The 17,746-nt window shown below is 37.6% G+C and overlaps 1 protein-coding gene across 3 annotated transcripts in view; it reads left to right on the plus strand.

Moving 5' to 3' along the window:
* Window positions 1–17,746, plus strand: part of MAGI2 (membrane associated guanylate kinase, WW and PDZ domain containing 2) — a 1,418,975-nt gene that overhangs the window by 1,225,159 nt on the left and 176,070 nt on the right. For 2 of the 3 annotated variants that reach the window (XM_061165155.1, XM_061165156.1), the window contains exons 11-12: window positions 606–637; window positions 7,492–7,681. In XM_061165155.1, the coding sequence (XP_061021138.1) occupies window positions 606–637; window positions 7,492–7,681 (222 nt within the window). Of the gene's footprint in view, window positions 1–605; window positions 638–7,491; window positions 7,682–16,079; window positions 16,122–17,746 lie in introns of all 3 variants that reach the window. The other variant, XM_061165157.1, reaches the window with a different exon arrangement.

Here is a 17,746-nt window from a genome sequence, read left to right on the forward strand (position 1 = left end):
GCCTGGAAAATCCCATGGACAGAGGAGCCTGGTAGGCTACAGTCCACGGGTTCGCAGAGTCAGACAGACTGAGCGACTTCACTTTCACTTTCAAAACAGAGTTATTTGTTATACTAATTACAGGTGTTAACCTTTAAAAGTCTTAATTTCTATCTATATTCTGTCTGTCCCTCTCTACCCTTCCTCACTGTTTCTCATTTTCTCTCTCTCTCTCTCTCTCTTCCCCTCTCTCCCTCTCTCTCTCTCTTCCCACCCACACCCACACCCACCCACACACAGCTAAGGCTGTGCCACAGAAAGCCTGAAGGATGACTCAGCCTTAGCTCTTGTAAAGTGACTGATCTTTTGCTACACAGTTCCTCACCATCCCTGGGCTTCAGAATCCTCAGCTGCCGAATAAAGAAATGTTCCTAGATACATTAATATGATTCCAATAAAATTGGTCCCTTTGAAAAAAAAACTGTGCAGCCAGGCAGAATGTGTTGTTGTCGTTCTTGTTTGCTATTAACCTATATAAAGTACTTGCAGGAGTCTTAGTGCCATGCTAACTGTAAGTGGTAGTGGAATGTATTTTCAAAGTTCATATATTGTTTTCTTTATTGCAGGTTTCTTTTCTCCATGGAAAACCCCAAAGCCTGTAAGTTGAAATTCTTCTTTATTACTAGTTATGATTACAATTCCACTAAATAATATTTGAATTGGGTAACCTCAAAATCCCTTCCTCCTTTGAGATTTTTGATGTCAAAAGAACAAATTCTCTGTGAAAAACTAACTTTTTATTTTCCTATAAAGATAGTTCTGTTTTTTTTCCAAAACAAGCATTAACACTGTTCAGTATGGTGTGCTGAAAATTCTTTAGAAAGCTTTGTTTTCACCATCAGAAATATCAGAGTTTCTTACTGCATTAAATTTTTAAAACAACACAAATTATAGACCCAGATGTCTTGACCTACAAATTATATCTGATCCTCAAGAAATTTAGCTATATATATATTTGTGTTTATATTTACATTTTAATGCATGCAGAGCTAAATACATGTGTGTCTGTGAAAAAAAAAATGTGTTTTTCCACCATACCTGACATCACTCAAAGTGGTGCTCTGAACTTTCAGAAACTGGTGATCTCTGCCGTCACCTAGTCTCTCTGAGCCTAGTTTCTTTATCAGCTGTCCTGAAATGTTGATGCTAATGTAGGAGACTGGTATTTTATTAATCTTTTTGTGACACAAGTTTAGCCAAGTTGCCTTCCCAGCTGGGAAGATCTTTACTTGCCATTAGATTAAACCAGTTTGTCCAAGTCCCAAGAGCTGGGACTAGCTTTCTGGGGTCCCATTCTATGCTGTGTTAGAATAGCCGACCCTAACTGAGATGGCTAAAACCCACAAGTGGAAGAGAGCTGTGGCAAAGTGATTCAAGTTAACAACAAAAAACAAAACAAAATAAACAATTAAAAAAAAAACAAAACCTCAAAATCTCAGGGAATCATGTCTTCCACCTACTTTTCTTTCCTCTCACAGTAAGTAGCTCTGACACAAGTGGCCCCTAGTTTGGCCAGTAGGTAGGGAATTCTTGGGTTAATTTTATGCTCCTTTTTTCCCCCTTTTACTGAAGGTATATTTAAGTGCTTCATTTTCTCATTTTAGAAATGGACATAATTTGATTTTGCATATTTTTCAAGTGCAAAAACTGGCTTAGTTAAATAACATGGCTTTAAAATTATTTGAAGACATGTGAAAATAAAATATTATTGAGCCCTGGAGTGTGCCTGAGGTCCAGGTTTCTCTCAAAGATGAGAAAACTGGGAGCAGGTGATGAGAGGCCCGTGCTCTCAGAACTTTCACACCACGAATGTCCTCCTTTGGGATTCAGCTCATCTGGTCCACAGAGAATATCAGATGAGAAAACTAGTCTTCCTTGGGCCTAGTTAAACTATTTAGTGATACAGGTGATTTTGAAAATAATTATTTAAATATATTTAAAATGAAATTTGTTTTGCCTTGACCAAAATCTGAATAATCCCTTCCTTTCACCACCAGAGTTAAATATCTGTGTTCTGTGGTTACACATATCTTTATCTAATTTAACAAGGAATCTTGCAACCTCATCATGATGCTACAATTATGTAATCTACTGATTTCCTTATAGGTACCACATTTACACAAATGATGCCATTTGGCATAATAATAGTATTTGCTGTCATTACACTAATTACATCCACACTCAATAATTCCAAAAATGGGTTTTCATAGAACTCAGTTTAAAATTAATTCTGAACCCAGGCATCCCTCCAAAAGGTAGGACTTGGACTTCCAGGTACTAAGCTAAATGAAGATAGAGGACTGTCAGTGTAATGTCCTCCATGCATCTACCAGAAACTCTTCAGATTATAGGGACTCTGGTGACAGGACATGTGTACAGTGGTTTAGGGTGCAGGCTCTGAAGGCTTACTGCCTGTGTTCAAACTGTGCTCCTCCTTACTAGCTAGGTTGCCTTCGACTAACTGCTTAAGCTTTCAGTATTTCAAGTTCATCTATAAAATGGGGATAATAATAATACTCCTCATGGTTATTGTAAAGAGTCTATGACTTAATCCATGTAAGGTGCTTAAAGCAGAGCCTCTGACATGCTCAAAAGTATAAAATACTGTCCTTCTAGAAAGCAGACCTTCCATGAATAAACTCTTAATAAATTAATCACTCAATGAATGAACATAGTTTGCAAAACTATTTACTTAAACAAATATATAAATACATACCCCCAGTATTTGGATTTATATACTCTCTCCTTTGAAGAGGAATGATGACATTTTTAATCAGGATGAGGAAATGTTATCCCGAGTGAGATCACCCCTTCTCCTGGTCCTGTGTCACTGCCTGACCTTCTTCTGTCCTACTGACCCACATCTAAACTAATCCCCATCAAGATAGTCACTTCTGTTTAACAAGTAGTACACTAATTGTAGTGAGTTCTTGTTCTCTTCATCTGGAAGGAATCCAAGTTCATTCTTCAAGTACTGAATCAAGCCAAGTGTCTTCATCTCCCAGCTCCCTAAAATAGTAAGGAAGTGTGTTTAGACTATCCCAGATTCTACAGGTAGCAAGCAGTTTCTAGTTTTCATGGGGAGGCCCATTTACCTTGTTCACAAGCTCTCTATTCTCAATGTGCATCCTAGAATCAGAAGGTGGGTTTAAAAAAATGGGCCACACCATGATTGATTTTTTTTTCTGTTTTACTCTTTGATATCCCATCATGGATTATATGTCCACTCTGCCCACTTCTGTCTCAGTGACTATACTTTCATACAGTTAAAACATTCACTCACTCATCAAGGAGAATAGCAATACAGGTCTTCTCCCAGATAAAGAAACCAATTTTGTTTCCATTTTTCCTTACTCTAGTGAAGTGTTTATAAATATTGGCATAGGTAAGGACACGGCTAGGACTGGAAAGTTCCAATCGAAGCCTTGTTGACAGGTAAACACCTGGCAGGTAACACAGCTCTTCAGAGATCAAGGCCAGGAAGACACTAGGTAGAATAAGGAGTTGGGGTAAGAATCTAGGTGGTTTATGAATATTGAGAGGAACTAGTTCAATCCCTGGGTCGGGAAGATGCCCTGGAGAAGGAAATGGCAACCCACTCCAGTACTCTTGCCTGGAAAATCCCATGGACAGAGGAACCTGGTAGGCTACAGTCCATGGGGTCGCAAAGAGTCGGACACGACTGAGAGACTTTACTTACTTACTTACTTACTTAGTGAGTACAAGGTAACTCAGCTGGAAAGCAAAAGTGCAGAGACCAAGGTATCTAAGAAAGTATTGGGAAGTCAGTAGAGTTGCTCAGTCATGTTGGACTCTTTGCAACCCCGTGGACTGTAGCCTGCCAGGCTTCTCTGCCCATAGCATTCTCTAGGCAAGAATACTGGAGTGGGTAGCCATTCTTTTCTCCAGAAGATCTTCCCAACCCAGGAATGGAACCTGCATTGCAGGCAGATTCTTCACTGTCTGAGTTACCAGGAAAACCCTTAATACCTATGGCTGATTCATGTTGATGTTTGACAGAAATCAATAAAACTCTGTAAAAGCAATTATCCTTCAATTAAAAATTAAAAAAAAAAAAGAAAAGATGCTGTCAGATCAGCACATCAGCTCCAGTGAGCAGGGGTTGGGGGTGGGGGTGGGGGGTTGATCCCACAGCAGGGGGTTTCCACCATGGTCTTCTAGGCCTGAACTTCAAATGACTTGATAAGAGGGTGGGGGAGTGAAGGACTATGAGTCTTCTTTTTCAGTAATTTCATGGGCACTGCGATAATCTGCTCTACAGTCTTAGAATCCCTGACAGAGTGACTCGAGGGTTGATTAATGTCACAGCAAGACACTGTGAATGCTTTACTAAGCATGAACTGGACTCAACAGATTTCTCCATCTCCATGCTGTAGACGTAGGATTTTTCTATCTGCCACAGAAACTTTCCTAAACAATGCCAAAAGCATTATTTATTTTGTAGATTTAAGAATGTTTTTTAGAATACTAATATTTCACCTGAAGCATGTTTGCTCCAGTGACTGCACATGAACAATATATACACTAGCAAGACTTATGGGAGAATCAGATAACCCTCCGCGGAAGATAGGAGAAATAAATAGACATTTGCTGAAGCCCTTTGATGACAAGTGGGACACTCAGTGATTCAGACCATATTTCTAATTTATTTACTTTTTAGAATTAAGTATCTTATGTTTGGAAACAGAAGGGAGAAAGTCACAGCCAAAATGCACCCACATGATACCTGAAGTCAGTTAAAATGAAAAATAAAAAAGAATATGCCTTTAGCCACAGTGTGGGTCTTCCTGTCAGAGCACAAGCACAGAGAATGGATGACCAAAGGAACCTACAGTGGCTTCCCAGGCAAATTTTACTTTCAAGTGAATTATGAAGTGCGTACTTAAAGATTTTTACTAAATGGGAGCGAAAGGGTCACTGAGCAGAAAATTAGCCAGGACTCTAAGCAAATTTACCAATTATTCCCCTCAATGTATTATTATGTTAAAAGAAAAAAAAGACCCCCATTATAGTTATAGATTTGTTTTTGACCCAGGATAGGGCGCTGACAGCTGCTGGGCCTCTCTGTGCTCCTAGGGATCATGTTTAATCTTAGGGAGTTGAACTCAGCTAGGGGTTTTCCATCTTTGTTAGTTATAGAACCTTTGTTCAAATGAAATCTTGGTCAGTAGCCCATAAAGAAAACAAATTAAAATGAAGCCAAGTGTCTTAGTTTCTTCTGAAAGCTATAATAAAATAGATTAGCATCTTATAAAAACAGAAATATATTTCTTATAGTTCTGCAAGCTAAAAGTCCAAGATGAAGGCACCAGAAGATTCAGTGTTGGTCAGAGCCCACCTCCTAGATGGCTGTAACCTCACCTGGCACTTGGGACTACAGAGTTATCTGGGGTCTCCTCTATAAGGGCACCAATTCTATTCATGAAAGCTCCAACTTCATGACCTAATTGTCTCCCCAAAGCTCCACCTCCTAGTAGTGTCACCATGGGTGTTAGAATGTCAATATATGAATTTCAAAAAAGCTCAAATATTCAGGCGTTATCACCAGCAGTACTGAGAGAAGGGTCAGTGACCCATTTCTTGCCCAGTTTGCTGAATGGTCCAACCCCTGCCACAATCCTAGGTACATAAGTGGGTCACAGAGACCTTTGTGTTACATGATATCTCACATCCTCTCCAACTGTAAAACATATGTTGTTGATAGGTGACAGCTGGCACTGAAGCCCTAACCAAACAATAGCTGTTATAAAAACGAAAGCAGTGACAGTGCAGTAGAGACTAGAAAGTTATCATCCTGCCAAGCTCAAAATAGTGTGTGTCAAAACTGGTCTTCAAGAAAGAACAGGTGACCATATTTTATTGACTTCATCCATTCACTAAATTTGCATTTTCTGAGTACTTGCTGTGTGTTGATAATGCAACAATGAGAGAGACTCTATCCCCTGAAATCTCTGTCCGCAGCATCATCTATGTGTGGAGACAAAGGTGGGCTTGCAATTACACTTGAGTGCGAGGGGTAGGTAGTGGGTACCATGGGCGCACCCAGGAGGGACAAGTAACCAGATCAGGAATGGTCAGCAAAGGCCTTCTGGGGGAGGGGCCTCATCTGAATCTAGTAGCCAGATATAATGAAGAGGAGAGATGGAAGAGTGCAAAATAGGTAAACTTTGCAAGCAGAAAAAGAAATAAAATATGCAAGGGAGAGAACCTGTAGGGTTCTAGGGAATGAGAGGAGGGACCATCAGTGGAGATGAGAAAGAGGATCAGCTGGAAAGCCGCCATGCCCCACTCGAAGGTGGCATTTATCCTGAGGACTACACTCAGTGCAGAATTTCAAACAAGAGGGTACCCTAATCTCATTCTACACACAACAGGTTTAGTCAAAACTGAAAAGCTGAAGTTGAGTTTGAAAGAGAAATCGATTGGTTGTTTAAGTTGGTTGTGTAAACAGGTGATCTTGGTGAACGTGGCTTTCTCCTTGATAAAAAGAAATGAATCCTCACTTTACCTCACGGGGCTATAGTGATGATCAAAGAAGATAATGTAAATGAAAGAGTTTGGTGAACTAAAAAGTATTCTACAGACTGTTAATAAAGCATGATGGTGGCAGCAGCAGCATTTTGGAGAAGAAACCACAAGATCAGCAATAAATGAAGCTTCATAGAAGACTTTGAACAATTCAGAAACCCCAAAGGGTTGTATAATTACTTATCAACCTTGAGGAAAGTGATTGAATGTTCAAGTATAGGAAGTGGTCTGGATGTGTATAGGTGTCAAATGAATACCTGCAGGCTATTTTCTTCTTCCGTAAAAATGGTGTCATGAATTGGAGTCATCTTAGAAAAGGAACAATACCATACAGTTATAAGCACTTACAGATAAATTATCTTGAAATACATACATGTCTTATTTTATACTGGACTTCCCTGGTGGCTCAGATGGTAAAGCATCTGACTACAATGTGGGAGACCCAGGTTCAATACCTGGATTGGGAAGATCTCCTGGAGAAGGAAATGGCAACCCACTCCAGTATTCTTGCCTGGAAAATCCCATGAATGGAGGATCCTGGTAGGTAAGATAAATTATCTTGAAATACATACAGTGTTTTTTGTTATAGGGAGAAAAAAAAACAGATTCAGAGAGATTAAGTGATTCACTGAAAATTACTAGCTGATAGGTGACAAGGTTATGAAAGTTTGCATTCAAAAGTCAAGCTACACATGTATTTATAACCATCTATGGTGCTTTATTATTTAGAAATAGAATTTTTTCTTTCAAGGCACTTATACCAAAGTTTTGAATGTTTTGTAAAAGAAAAGTCTGCAGGACAAGGAAGTTGAACTTAAATGTGAGCGCTGTGGTGTGTGACAAGGGAAACAGCAAGAAAGAGTTCATTGTCAGTCATCTTCTCTGTTCTCTTTGGCTTTACAGATAATGGACCGATGGGAGAACCAAGGCAGTCCTCAAACGAGTTTATCTGCTCCGGCCATACCACAGAACCTGCCCTTCCCGCCCGCCCTTCACAGGAGTTCCTTTCCTGATTCAACAGAGGCCTTTGACCCAAGGAAGCCTGACCCATATGAGCTCTACGAGAAATCGAGAGCCATTTATGAAAGTAGGCGTAAGTGAAAGCCACATAAAACAAGAGCGTATTACAAATAGCTGAAGCCCTGCCAGGGAGTTTATTGAGGCTGGAATGATCTGGTGTGATTTTATATTTTGAGGTTCAAAACCTATCTCTAAAGTAAAGCCAGCTGATATAAACTTTTCCTTAAAAAAGAAAAAAATCTATGTCAACTCAAAAAGAGCTCATATCTTTTGGGTTTAAATTTTGTTTCCTCCTTTTTCTCCCTAAATCCTTTAACAAAATCTGGAATGTGGGGGGAAAGGGGGGCAAAGGGTAGGCAGTAGGGAAAGAGATGACTAGCTTAAGCCACCAGATAATAAGAAGAAATAGTTAGGATTTTTATGTTTATTCTGATCTTAGTCTGAAGCATAGATTTTCTTAGAGCATGAATGCAGTCACTGAAGATTTTAGGAATGTGATTAAAGTGTCAACCAAGTCCTTCCAACTCATGATGGTGAAAGTAATGGTTCTAAAAGCAGGAAAGAGCAGGTGCCAATCAATTCTACCTGAACTTTCTGTTTCTTGTTTAATGCACTGGGGCCCATTTGAAAGTTGAGTCATAAAATATCGTGTAGGCACTTGTCACCCTATTTAAAAGTCTTCTAAAATAATTTCATTGCACTTTATAAATATTAGAAAACAAAGGTTTTTAATATTGCATATGCATTCACTGAGCCACTTTCCACCACCTAACAGGTCATCTCTTTTGAACGTTAAAGAACAGGAATCAAAATGGCTTGAATGTATAATCTATGAAGGAAATGCACAGTATGAGATGAACTTGAGGAATGGCTTGAGAAATCTAGCCTAGAGAGCAGGGTTTGGTTCCTGGTGCTCCTGTTTACAGTCTGCTGATTTCCTTTGTTTCGGTATTCCACCAGTGTCTTCTTTCCACCTTTATCATCTGAAGCATGAATAGCAAGTTTTAAATTGTGTGTGATCTCAGAGGATCTCAAATCTGCTTACTCTTTGATGAGCTCAGGGGCTGAGAATTATATGCCCAGCTGGTAAGGGGGAAAGTAGACATAATACCCTTTCCCCATCCTCTACAACTCTCTGTAAAAGTAATTTTACTTGATGAACTAGTTAGGACAGCAGGCCATTGAGAAATCACTCTCATCAAAATGAACCTCCCCGCCGCCACCACCACCCCTGCCACTCTTTTAAAAATAATTGGCTGTGTCAGGGCTAGTGTATTTCACTTTTCTCCTGGCTGAACAACTAAAATGTTTTTAAAGGGCTCTGTAGTTAAAGTGTCTTTGCTCTGATAGAATAAAGAATTTTTTTTTCACTGTGTGATAGAGAGTATGAATTCATGGTGTTAACGGTCATTATACTGAAAAAATAGGAACAATTTCAGCACAGTTCTTAATACCTGTACTACTTCAGTAATCAAGTATTTATTAAATACCTACTTGACCTTTAGCACCATGAGGAGACACCCAAGTTGAGTTCTATGTCCTGCTATCACTAACTGGAAGATAAGAAAAATAAGTGTAAACGAGTAGACATCAGGATACAGGAGAAGTCCTAACTCAGAAGGTAGAACATATCCTCCTGTCCTTGCTTGCTGAATTTTGTAGTTACCTTTAGGGAACATCAAGAGATGCTTTCTCCTATTTTTGTCCCTTCATTAGTCATTTGCTTCCATCCTTTTGTGGTTTCCTGACCAATGCAAGCTTTATTATTCAAGACAAAGGCAGTGTTGCTGTTTATTCTGTCTTTTCTTTATGGTATCTAATGCTCTTTGTGGAAAGGAATGGTGTATGACCTTCTTTAAACCCTGAACAAATTCTGATTTCTTTATCCAGCCCCTACAATGCTCCTTCTGTTCATTGCCTTTCCACTCCTCACCTGTGACAAACCTCGCAAACCAATCTGCCTTAACCTCCATGACTTTCTTTTTCAGTCCTCCTCTGGGAATTCTGTACACCTTTGTGTTTGCAGCCACTTGAACAACAAACATCCTGACTGCCCGCCCCACGCCCCTGCGCGTCCATCAGAGCCCAGCCTATGCCTCTGCAGGGACCTCTTTCATTGCTCCTCCCCGCCACCTCCCCGCCGCCTCTATCTTGTTTTCTCAGCTCTCTCTAATGTTTCCAAGGACACAATGATGTTTTCAGGGTCACAACTCTTAGGAGGCAAAAGAGGCATTTTCTTTCCCATCCTTCTCTCTCTGTCCTGTTATTTTGTAACACTAAATGGAGTGTGAATGAAACACAGAAATCATGTCAAGGTAAGAAAAGCTCTGCTCTGAAGATTAAGGAAACAAACAAAAGAAAAACACACGGCACCACTTTCTCTAATCTCTGGATAGCTGATCAGTTCGCTTTGCTTTTCTCAGCTTCACATAGACCTTTGCCCCTTATCCATATCCTGTTTCCAAGTGTGAAAAAGTCTCATTATCTCTTTTAAATTTTTAGAAAAATGCCAAAAATACATTCTTTTAATGAACAGAGGGAAAGCTCAGTCTATTTCTCATCATCTTCTAATAGTTTTGATTTTTTTTAACCACTGTAAAATGTATGCATCCAAACAAAAGGCCCATATTGAGCCACTCTATTCTTTTGAATTACATGCGTAATATTTAGGTGTGACTCCTTTTATTCTGTACCTCCGAACTGTTTCCTAGGAGAAAAATCAGTGGGACCAAGGAAAGTATGGAAGGGAATCCTAACCAGAGTGTCTAAACCAAGTCTTTTCACATTTCCTTGACCTGTAATGACCTCATGGTATCCTCTTTTACAATGAAATCTAACGCTGAGCAGATTTTTTTTTTTATTTGTTTTTATTAGTTGGAGGCTAATTACTTTACAATATTGTAGTGGTTTTTGCCATACACTGACATGACTCTAAAAAGAATTCATTTGAATCAGCTCTAATGAGATGGATGAAACTGAGCAGATTTTTTAAAATTCATGTTTAAAACTGAGTTGCAGTTACCTAATAAAAGAGTGTACCTGTACCCACAAGCTTCTACTCTACAGAGCTACAGAATGTTTGTTAAGACGTATTTGGATTCAAATTACTAGTCCTCTGCAAATGATGGAAACTTATCAAATGATGTAAATGGTGCTGTGCCTCATTTGGCTCATAATTAGATTATGCCGACATTTTAATGTGCATGCACAGGACATCTTAATAAAGATGTATTCCTGGGAGGAAAAATACTGTGATTTTAAATAAATAAAGACAGCCATAGTATACCAGAGCCACAGGACACAGAACATGGCAGGTACATGCTTATGAAAGGAAAAGCTAGAAACACCTCGTGTCCACATAAGATCTTCTTATGATGACATAGGACTTGAGAGAAAGAAGATTCTTCCATCTAGCAGGCCAGGAAATGCCTCTGATTGCAGAGCATCCGGCAGAGTGCCCAGAGGTGGCAGCCCCAGGCTCCGCATCAATCAACAAGACTGTGCGAAGCTCAGTGTATGTCTGGAACTCTGCTGGGCACTTCACGAGAGAAAAATCACAAGACATAATCTCCACTCACATGAGGCTTACAATGAAATTGGGGACACAAACATAGGAAAGCAATTCCTGAATGATATTTTATTATGTAACAGCGAATAACTATTAGTATTTTAACATGCAAAATGTTGCAATTGATATAGAAATAGTTTAAATATAATTAGACAATTAGCCCCATCATTTTTCATTCCATGTTCAGAATTGATATTTAATCAGAAGAATGTCTTGCATTAAACATCTTTTAATTATCAAAATCTCATTAGTTCTTACTGGCAAGCTCTATGCAAAAAGAAAAATTTTTCTGATTAACTGCATTCCACATAAGCTTATAAACATAGTAGAAGAACCATGCCTAAAAAGTCCCAAAAGAAATTTTGACTAGTGGGGTTTCTGGGTTTTCATGTTAGTTTTTCAAGTGCTGACACCCTATATTATTACTGGAAATTCCCAGAAAACAGCAAAAATCTACCCACCCTCATCTCTATCCAAGACTTTTAGATAAATCTCACTTTCCTTTGTGTAACAGTCTCTGTTGATAATTGACTTCTCGCTGTTTCCATTATTTGGATTTTTTAAAATTGAAAGCAGAGGAAAATACCCACCGTTGTATAATGAGATAAGCCATGCTATTTTTAAGTTTTCCCTTCTCTGTCCTTTTCCCATAAATCTCATGAAAGAAGGACTTTAATTTTCTTTGCAGTCACAAGATGAAGGTCTTGAATTATCTCAGTTTGTATGCGAACATTCTAAATGTTGGACTCCGTACGCCATTTCTGACTTTGAGGGGAAAAGACTATTTCTAAAGATCCGTACTGCCTTCTGCCCTCCCACCTCCTCCTGCCATTTGTTCTGTATATGTGTTTACATATTGTTTCAACCATATATTTCTAATATGATAGGAGACAATGTGTAATGCCCTGCTTACCCCAAGACTATCTGGGGTGACTCTGCATGCCATTTGCCTGGGAGAGCCCTGCTCTATGTTGCCTGGTATAATTAATAGCTCCTTTTAACACTGCAGATTGTCCTCATTGAATGATAAATTATATGACTTTCCTTTACTACATAGTCCGTTAAAGAGATAGACATCATTACTGTCCAAGAAAAGCATATATCTAAATATACAGGCTGTGAATACAAATTTTAAAGCCTAATCAGATAAATAATTTCTTTCAAACTGATTTATTTGGCTCCCTGAATTTTTGTCCATACATCTTTTATCCCTAATTTGAGGTAAAGATGTACATACTGACTTGTCTTGGTAGGCAAACACCCAGAGAACTCCTTCCATACTCAGAAAACTATGCAAATGTGCAAGTCCAGAGCATGGCAAACTAAGTAGAAAAAGTAGGTGGTGAGGCTTCACTAATCTAAGTGAAGAGGAGTTCTCATTCTTATCACAGAGAATAAATCAGATTCATCATCGCAATAATCACAGGACCAAAAAAGAGTTAACTTTGTCTTTCTGCTCCTAAGACAGATTGTACTCACGTAACTGCAGAAAAATGGCCATACTGGCTCCTCTTTTTAATGCAAGGGAATACAAAGTGCTTCCCAAAGAAATGAGTGTGACTCACTTTGGAATCTTACAAAATAAGATTGTGATCATGCCAAGGAACTTGACAATTTATGAATGAGGGCCATGTCCTGCTGCTTCATTTTTCTCTAATTCAGACTTATTTTAGAGTTTGTCCCCTCAGCTCATGGGGCCATTTCTTGAACACACTCCACACTGCAATCTCAGAAGCTGGAGCAGGCAAGCCAGTGAAAACAGAGAGAGACAGAGAAGAAAACCCCTTGTTCCCTGAAACTCTTCCCTCATAATTCTGTCCCTTAGTAGGAACCCAAGGTGAATTATGACTGAAGTTGTTCAAACTTTTTTCTCTTCACATTGAACCTTGGTTATTATAAATAAACAATTTATGAGGTACAACATGTCCATACTCCTTTGCAGTAAGACATCATTCAAACGTAGGATTGTAAAAGACTGAGGGATCCATATAGTACAATGTGCCTTCTGGTAGGACCTCCTTAGAACAGAAATTCCTCTGGAATTTCTTCACAATGAGCTCACACAATCAACTTTTCTTTCAAGAAATGAGGAAGCATTAATCCGTAATAAGAAATGAGTTTTGCGCTGAAGATAGCAGTCAAGAGCAACCACAGGCCAGTTAAATAGCATAATGAAGGAAGGCTACAAGACTGTTTTTAGTACTAAGTTTGAAATGAAATTATAATTCATAGTTGATCAAAAATGGACCATTGTGTTTTTCACATCTATGGCTTTTATGCTGCACTTTTGTTGTTCATTATGGAGTTCTTTCGGGATTGTAATGCACATGTAACTAATAACATCTTAAATGGGTGGTTGTATTTCTAAACCATCTTCTTTTTTTCTCCTGCTCTTTCCTTGTTATTAGTGAGCAAGGGTTGTAGTTAGCAGTGTCTCCCATCCTAATGGCAGAGCCATTTGGAAAGCTGGGGTAGTGTAAAAATATTATTCACTGCAGCACATCACTTGAGACCCTAAATGGAAACCAATGGTGTGAACCACAGCACACAAGGTAGATGCACAAGATGTACTGAGCTCAGAGCCAGAGCTCCACAGCCCGTGCAAGTGCTTCTGCGTGAGCCTTCTTCTCTCCAGTCTCCTCTGCCCTTGTGACTAAATACTCAATACAGTCAAACTGGAAACACCAATAGTCTAGGGAAGGTTTAGATAGAGTGGTGGCTTCCATAGTAGCAGGCAGCTATTCGGTAATCATAAACAGCTACCTTGGTTTCTAGAACATCCACATGTCTGAACACAGCTAGATCAAGCACTGACCACATGTGCTTGGACATTGCTGATGTCCAGTGGCCTGTGGGTAGTCCAGTACCACCCGCAAATGTCCTCTGGAACACTACCTTATTTTAGTGAAAAATCAAAATAATATTATGTGTAAATGTTGAGACACTTTTACAAGTGAGTTTAACATTAGAATCATAAGAAGACCAGGAAAATTTAATAACATCATCACTTAAAATATCCTCTATTGGGACTTTCTTGGCAATGCAGTGGTTAGCACTCTATGCTTCCAATGCAGGGCATGCAGGTTCAGTCCCTGGTCAGGGAACTATGATCTCATATGTCATACAGCACAGTCAGAAATAAAATTAAAAAAGAAAAAAAAACACTCCATGGGGGAAATGAGCATTAAAAAAAGTCCACAACTGTACAATGAAGGTTAATTTCCTGTACCTTGTTCAGGAAAATCATTATTGCTGTCTTTAATATAATTTATGTTATGGTTTAGTCTGTGAAAAAAAATTGCCTTTCAGCTGGAGTTTCTGATATATCACATTGTACGTCACTTTGCAGTTAGAGTATGTTGGTAAAGGAGTCAGTAAATCCAGTTAAGTGTGCTTGCTGTTTTTCATATGTAAATTTTATTTTGAAAGTCTAACTTCAAAAATAATATTTTTCAGTAACTTTGTAAATAACTATGGTATTATATTTCTAACAGGTTCCTTTTAATAGAGAAAGAAATAGCTAAGTAATAATGATAGTGAAATAAAAGTCAGGTTGGAGAGTTGTTTTTCCCCTGTATTTTAGAAATTAGATTCAGTCTGATAGCTTATAAATTCATTTAATTCACTAGTTTAAAACTTAATGCTCTGGGACTCAGGCAGGGGATAAAAGGGGATGGAAATTCAAGAAGTAAATTCTAAAATAAGTCCTTGATTGGAAGTTAGTTTGTCAGAGCATTTTGGTGGTAGCACAAGTTGACAATGTAACCCAGAGTACTTTCATGATTAAAAATGAGACCATCGGGGCTGCAGTAAACTGAGTGTGATTGCTGAATGACAAGTAGGTCCTAGTGAGATTATGATAGTATAAAGATTATGGTGTCACCGTTACAACTAACGGAGGTGTTTAGAAGGGCACAGTCTTCCATCCCTGTTATAGCTCCATCTTTATGATGAAAGAATATTTCTCAATTCATAATCCTAAGCAGTTACACTAAACAGGGAGGTTTTTTAAACAATAACAGTTTTGCTGGAGAGCTAATTTCCTGTGAAAATGCAGATTGCCTAGCAGGGAGTTTCATTCTCCCCACAGCAGTGAGACTAGCTGTGTGGGGTACCCTGGGGAAGCCTTGTCATCGCCCTCAAGAGGCTTCTATTTCATTTTCAGCATTGCATAGTGAAGCAAACAAAGCTCAGTAAGAAAGCAATCAGAACTTGGTCTTCTAATTTTTTTAATTTAATGATAAAATACCCATTTTTTCCATAGTATTTCATATGCACATTATAGAATATATATAGTAATTTACACTCTTGTCCATAAACTTTTATGTTATATGTAACATGTTGTGGTATCATAGTTCTCATGAAGGATCCCTATTGCTAAAATAAACCAATTTTATTCAACTATTTATACATAACTTCAACTATCCAAATAATTATAAGGATCAAAATATTTGGACTGGTGTACATAAATCAGCATAATCATTGATTGAACTTTTCACTTTCCATTTTGATATTTGGTGACACAATATCATAATGTGATTTCAAAGATCTTTATTTATTGTGTGCATATTTTGGGTTCTGGATTGACTTTACTTTCAAATCAGCATTCTTATCATCAGAATCAAAGCTTAATCTTTGGAAATGGTGATTCTTTTTTTTCCATTCTGATCTAAAAGAATTCAGGCATTTGCCTGCATGTAAAAGAGATACATTTATTGACATATTCATATATGTAAAACAGGGTAAATCTGTCCATTAACTCCATGGATTTTAGAGAAAAAATCATGAAACACAAGAAAAAGACTGGGGGTGAGTTCTAATTACAACCAAAAAAAAGAAAAAAAGATGAATTTTTAAATGCCATAAATGAATTTCCATTTTAATTCCCCATTTTCCCATCCAGAACAAGTGCCACCAAGGACCAGTTTTCGAATGGATTCTTCTGGCAAGTATTCTTCAGTACTCACAGTCCTGTGAATGAAATGTCTTCCATTTTGTGTAACAAATCATTCTTCTGAGAAGTATCAGTTTTTTAGTATATAATCACCATGCTAATTTCACTCACCCACATAAGCATATATTTAAGGTAGAGGGCAAGTCTCACCAAATTTGACCTATATGGCAGCCAAGGAAACAAACAAAAGTCAAAAGAAAACAATCATTTATTCATTAAGTTCATTCATAAAATGCTTTAGTAAAAGACTAGATTAAAAAAAACAGGTACCAAAGGAAGCTATCAGATTAACTAAATCATGCTGTCCAGTTGAGAAGCTTCTAGACACTTGTGGCTACTAGGTGCTTGAAATGTGGCCCCTCTGAGTCTGGATGTCCTGTAGGAAGTGTGTAAGATCCACACTGAATTTCAAAAACTTAGTACCAAAAATAAAGAAAAAAAGATGTATGATATCTCACTAATTATTTTTGTGTTAGTACTTAAATAGTATTTTGGATATGTTAGGTTAAGCATATTATTAAAATTGTATCTGTTTCTTTTTGCTTTCTAAAATATGGCTACTAGACTTAAATAACCTGTGTAGCTTGCATTTTGTTTATATTGAAAAGCACTGGACTAGATAATTGAAATAAGCTAGAGTATCTCAAAAGATTTGCAATTTAGACATTTCCATAAGACTTACTAGAAATTACTTTACTTAAAAACGACTAGAAATTTTGCTAATGTAGAATGAAATTATTTTCACATCAGTTAAATACTGATAACCATTTTTTTAAACCATGCCAGTTATAAAGTGCTACATTTGATAGTATTTTAAGTTAGAATAGTTTCAAGCTTAAGAGCTTTTAGTAATAATTAAATTACTTAAATATTTTTGACCTAATCTGAAAAAAATGTTTATTAATTTGGTTTAGGCTGAAATATTTAGTTTTACGGAAATGAAGAAAAGGAAGATTTAGATCTTCTTACTCTTAAGAAGTACTTTGAACAGCTGTTTAGACCACTGGATTGAAAGCCAGAATACTGAAACAATTGTAGAAAATAATGTTTCATAATAATAGTACTATTTCAGGTCTGTGGGCTCACAACACACATCTCTAGAGTGTTTCCATGATGACAGCTCATTATCCATCTCAGCATGTTCTAACACCCCTTGGAGAATATATGTGCTTGAGATCATTTCATTCTATAAGTTTCCATGTCATTTTTTTGGATTTGTAGGAAATATGGAAGATATTGCTCAGCATTTTGTCCTCAGATAATGTATAAAGTATTTGGTTTAGCTTTGTCTGAAATTTTTAAAAACATAATTATATATATTATAAATTTAACATAATTTATATATAATAATATATATTTTATACCAACTATAAAATCCTTGTAGTTTTTAAGAGTATCTTAGAACCAGAGGGAAAATGAGACCTAGTAATTACAGGTGCAAAATGAAGGCAAGATTTCATTTGAGATTCTGAATCTTAGCTTATGGCCACAATAAGCACATTTTCTGCATTTCTCAGCTTCTGAATGCACTTTATTTAAAACCAAAAGAAGAAAGAGAAGAACTATGTTTATGTAATAACTTAGATAACCTTGATATATAGGCAAAATGATTCCAA

The sequence above is a fragment of the Dama dama genome, chromosome 18 (genome assembly GCF_033118175.1).
Source record: "Dama dama isolate Ldn47 chromosome 18, ASM3311817v1, whole genome shotgun sequence".
In the NCBI taxonomy this organism is placed as follows: Eukaryota; Metazoa; Chordata; class Mammalia; order Artiodactyla; family Cervidae; genus Dama; species Dama dama.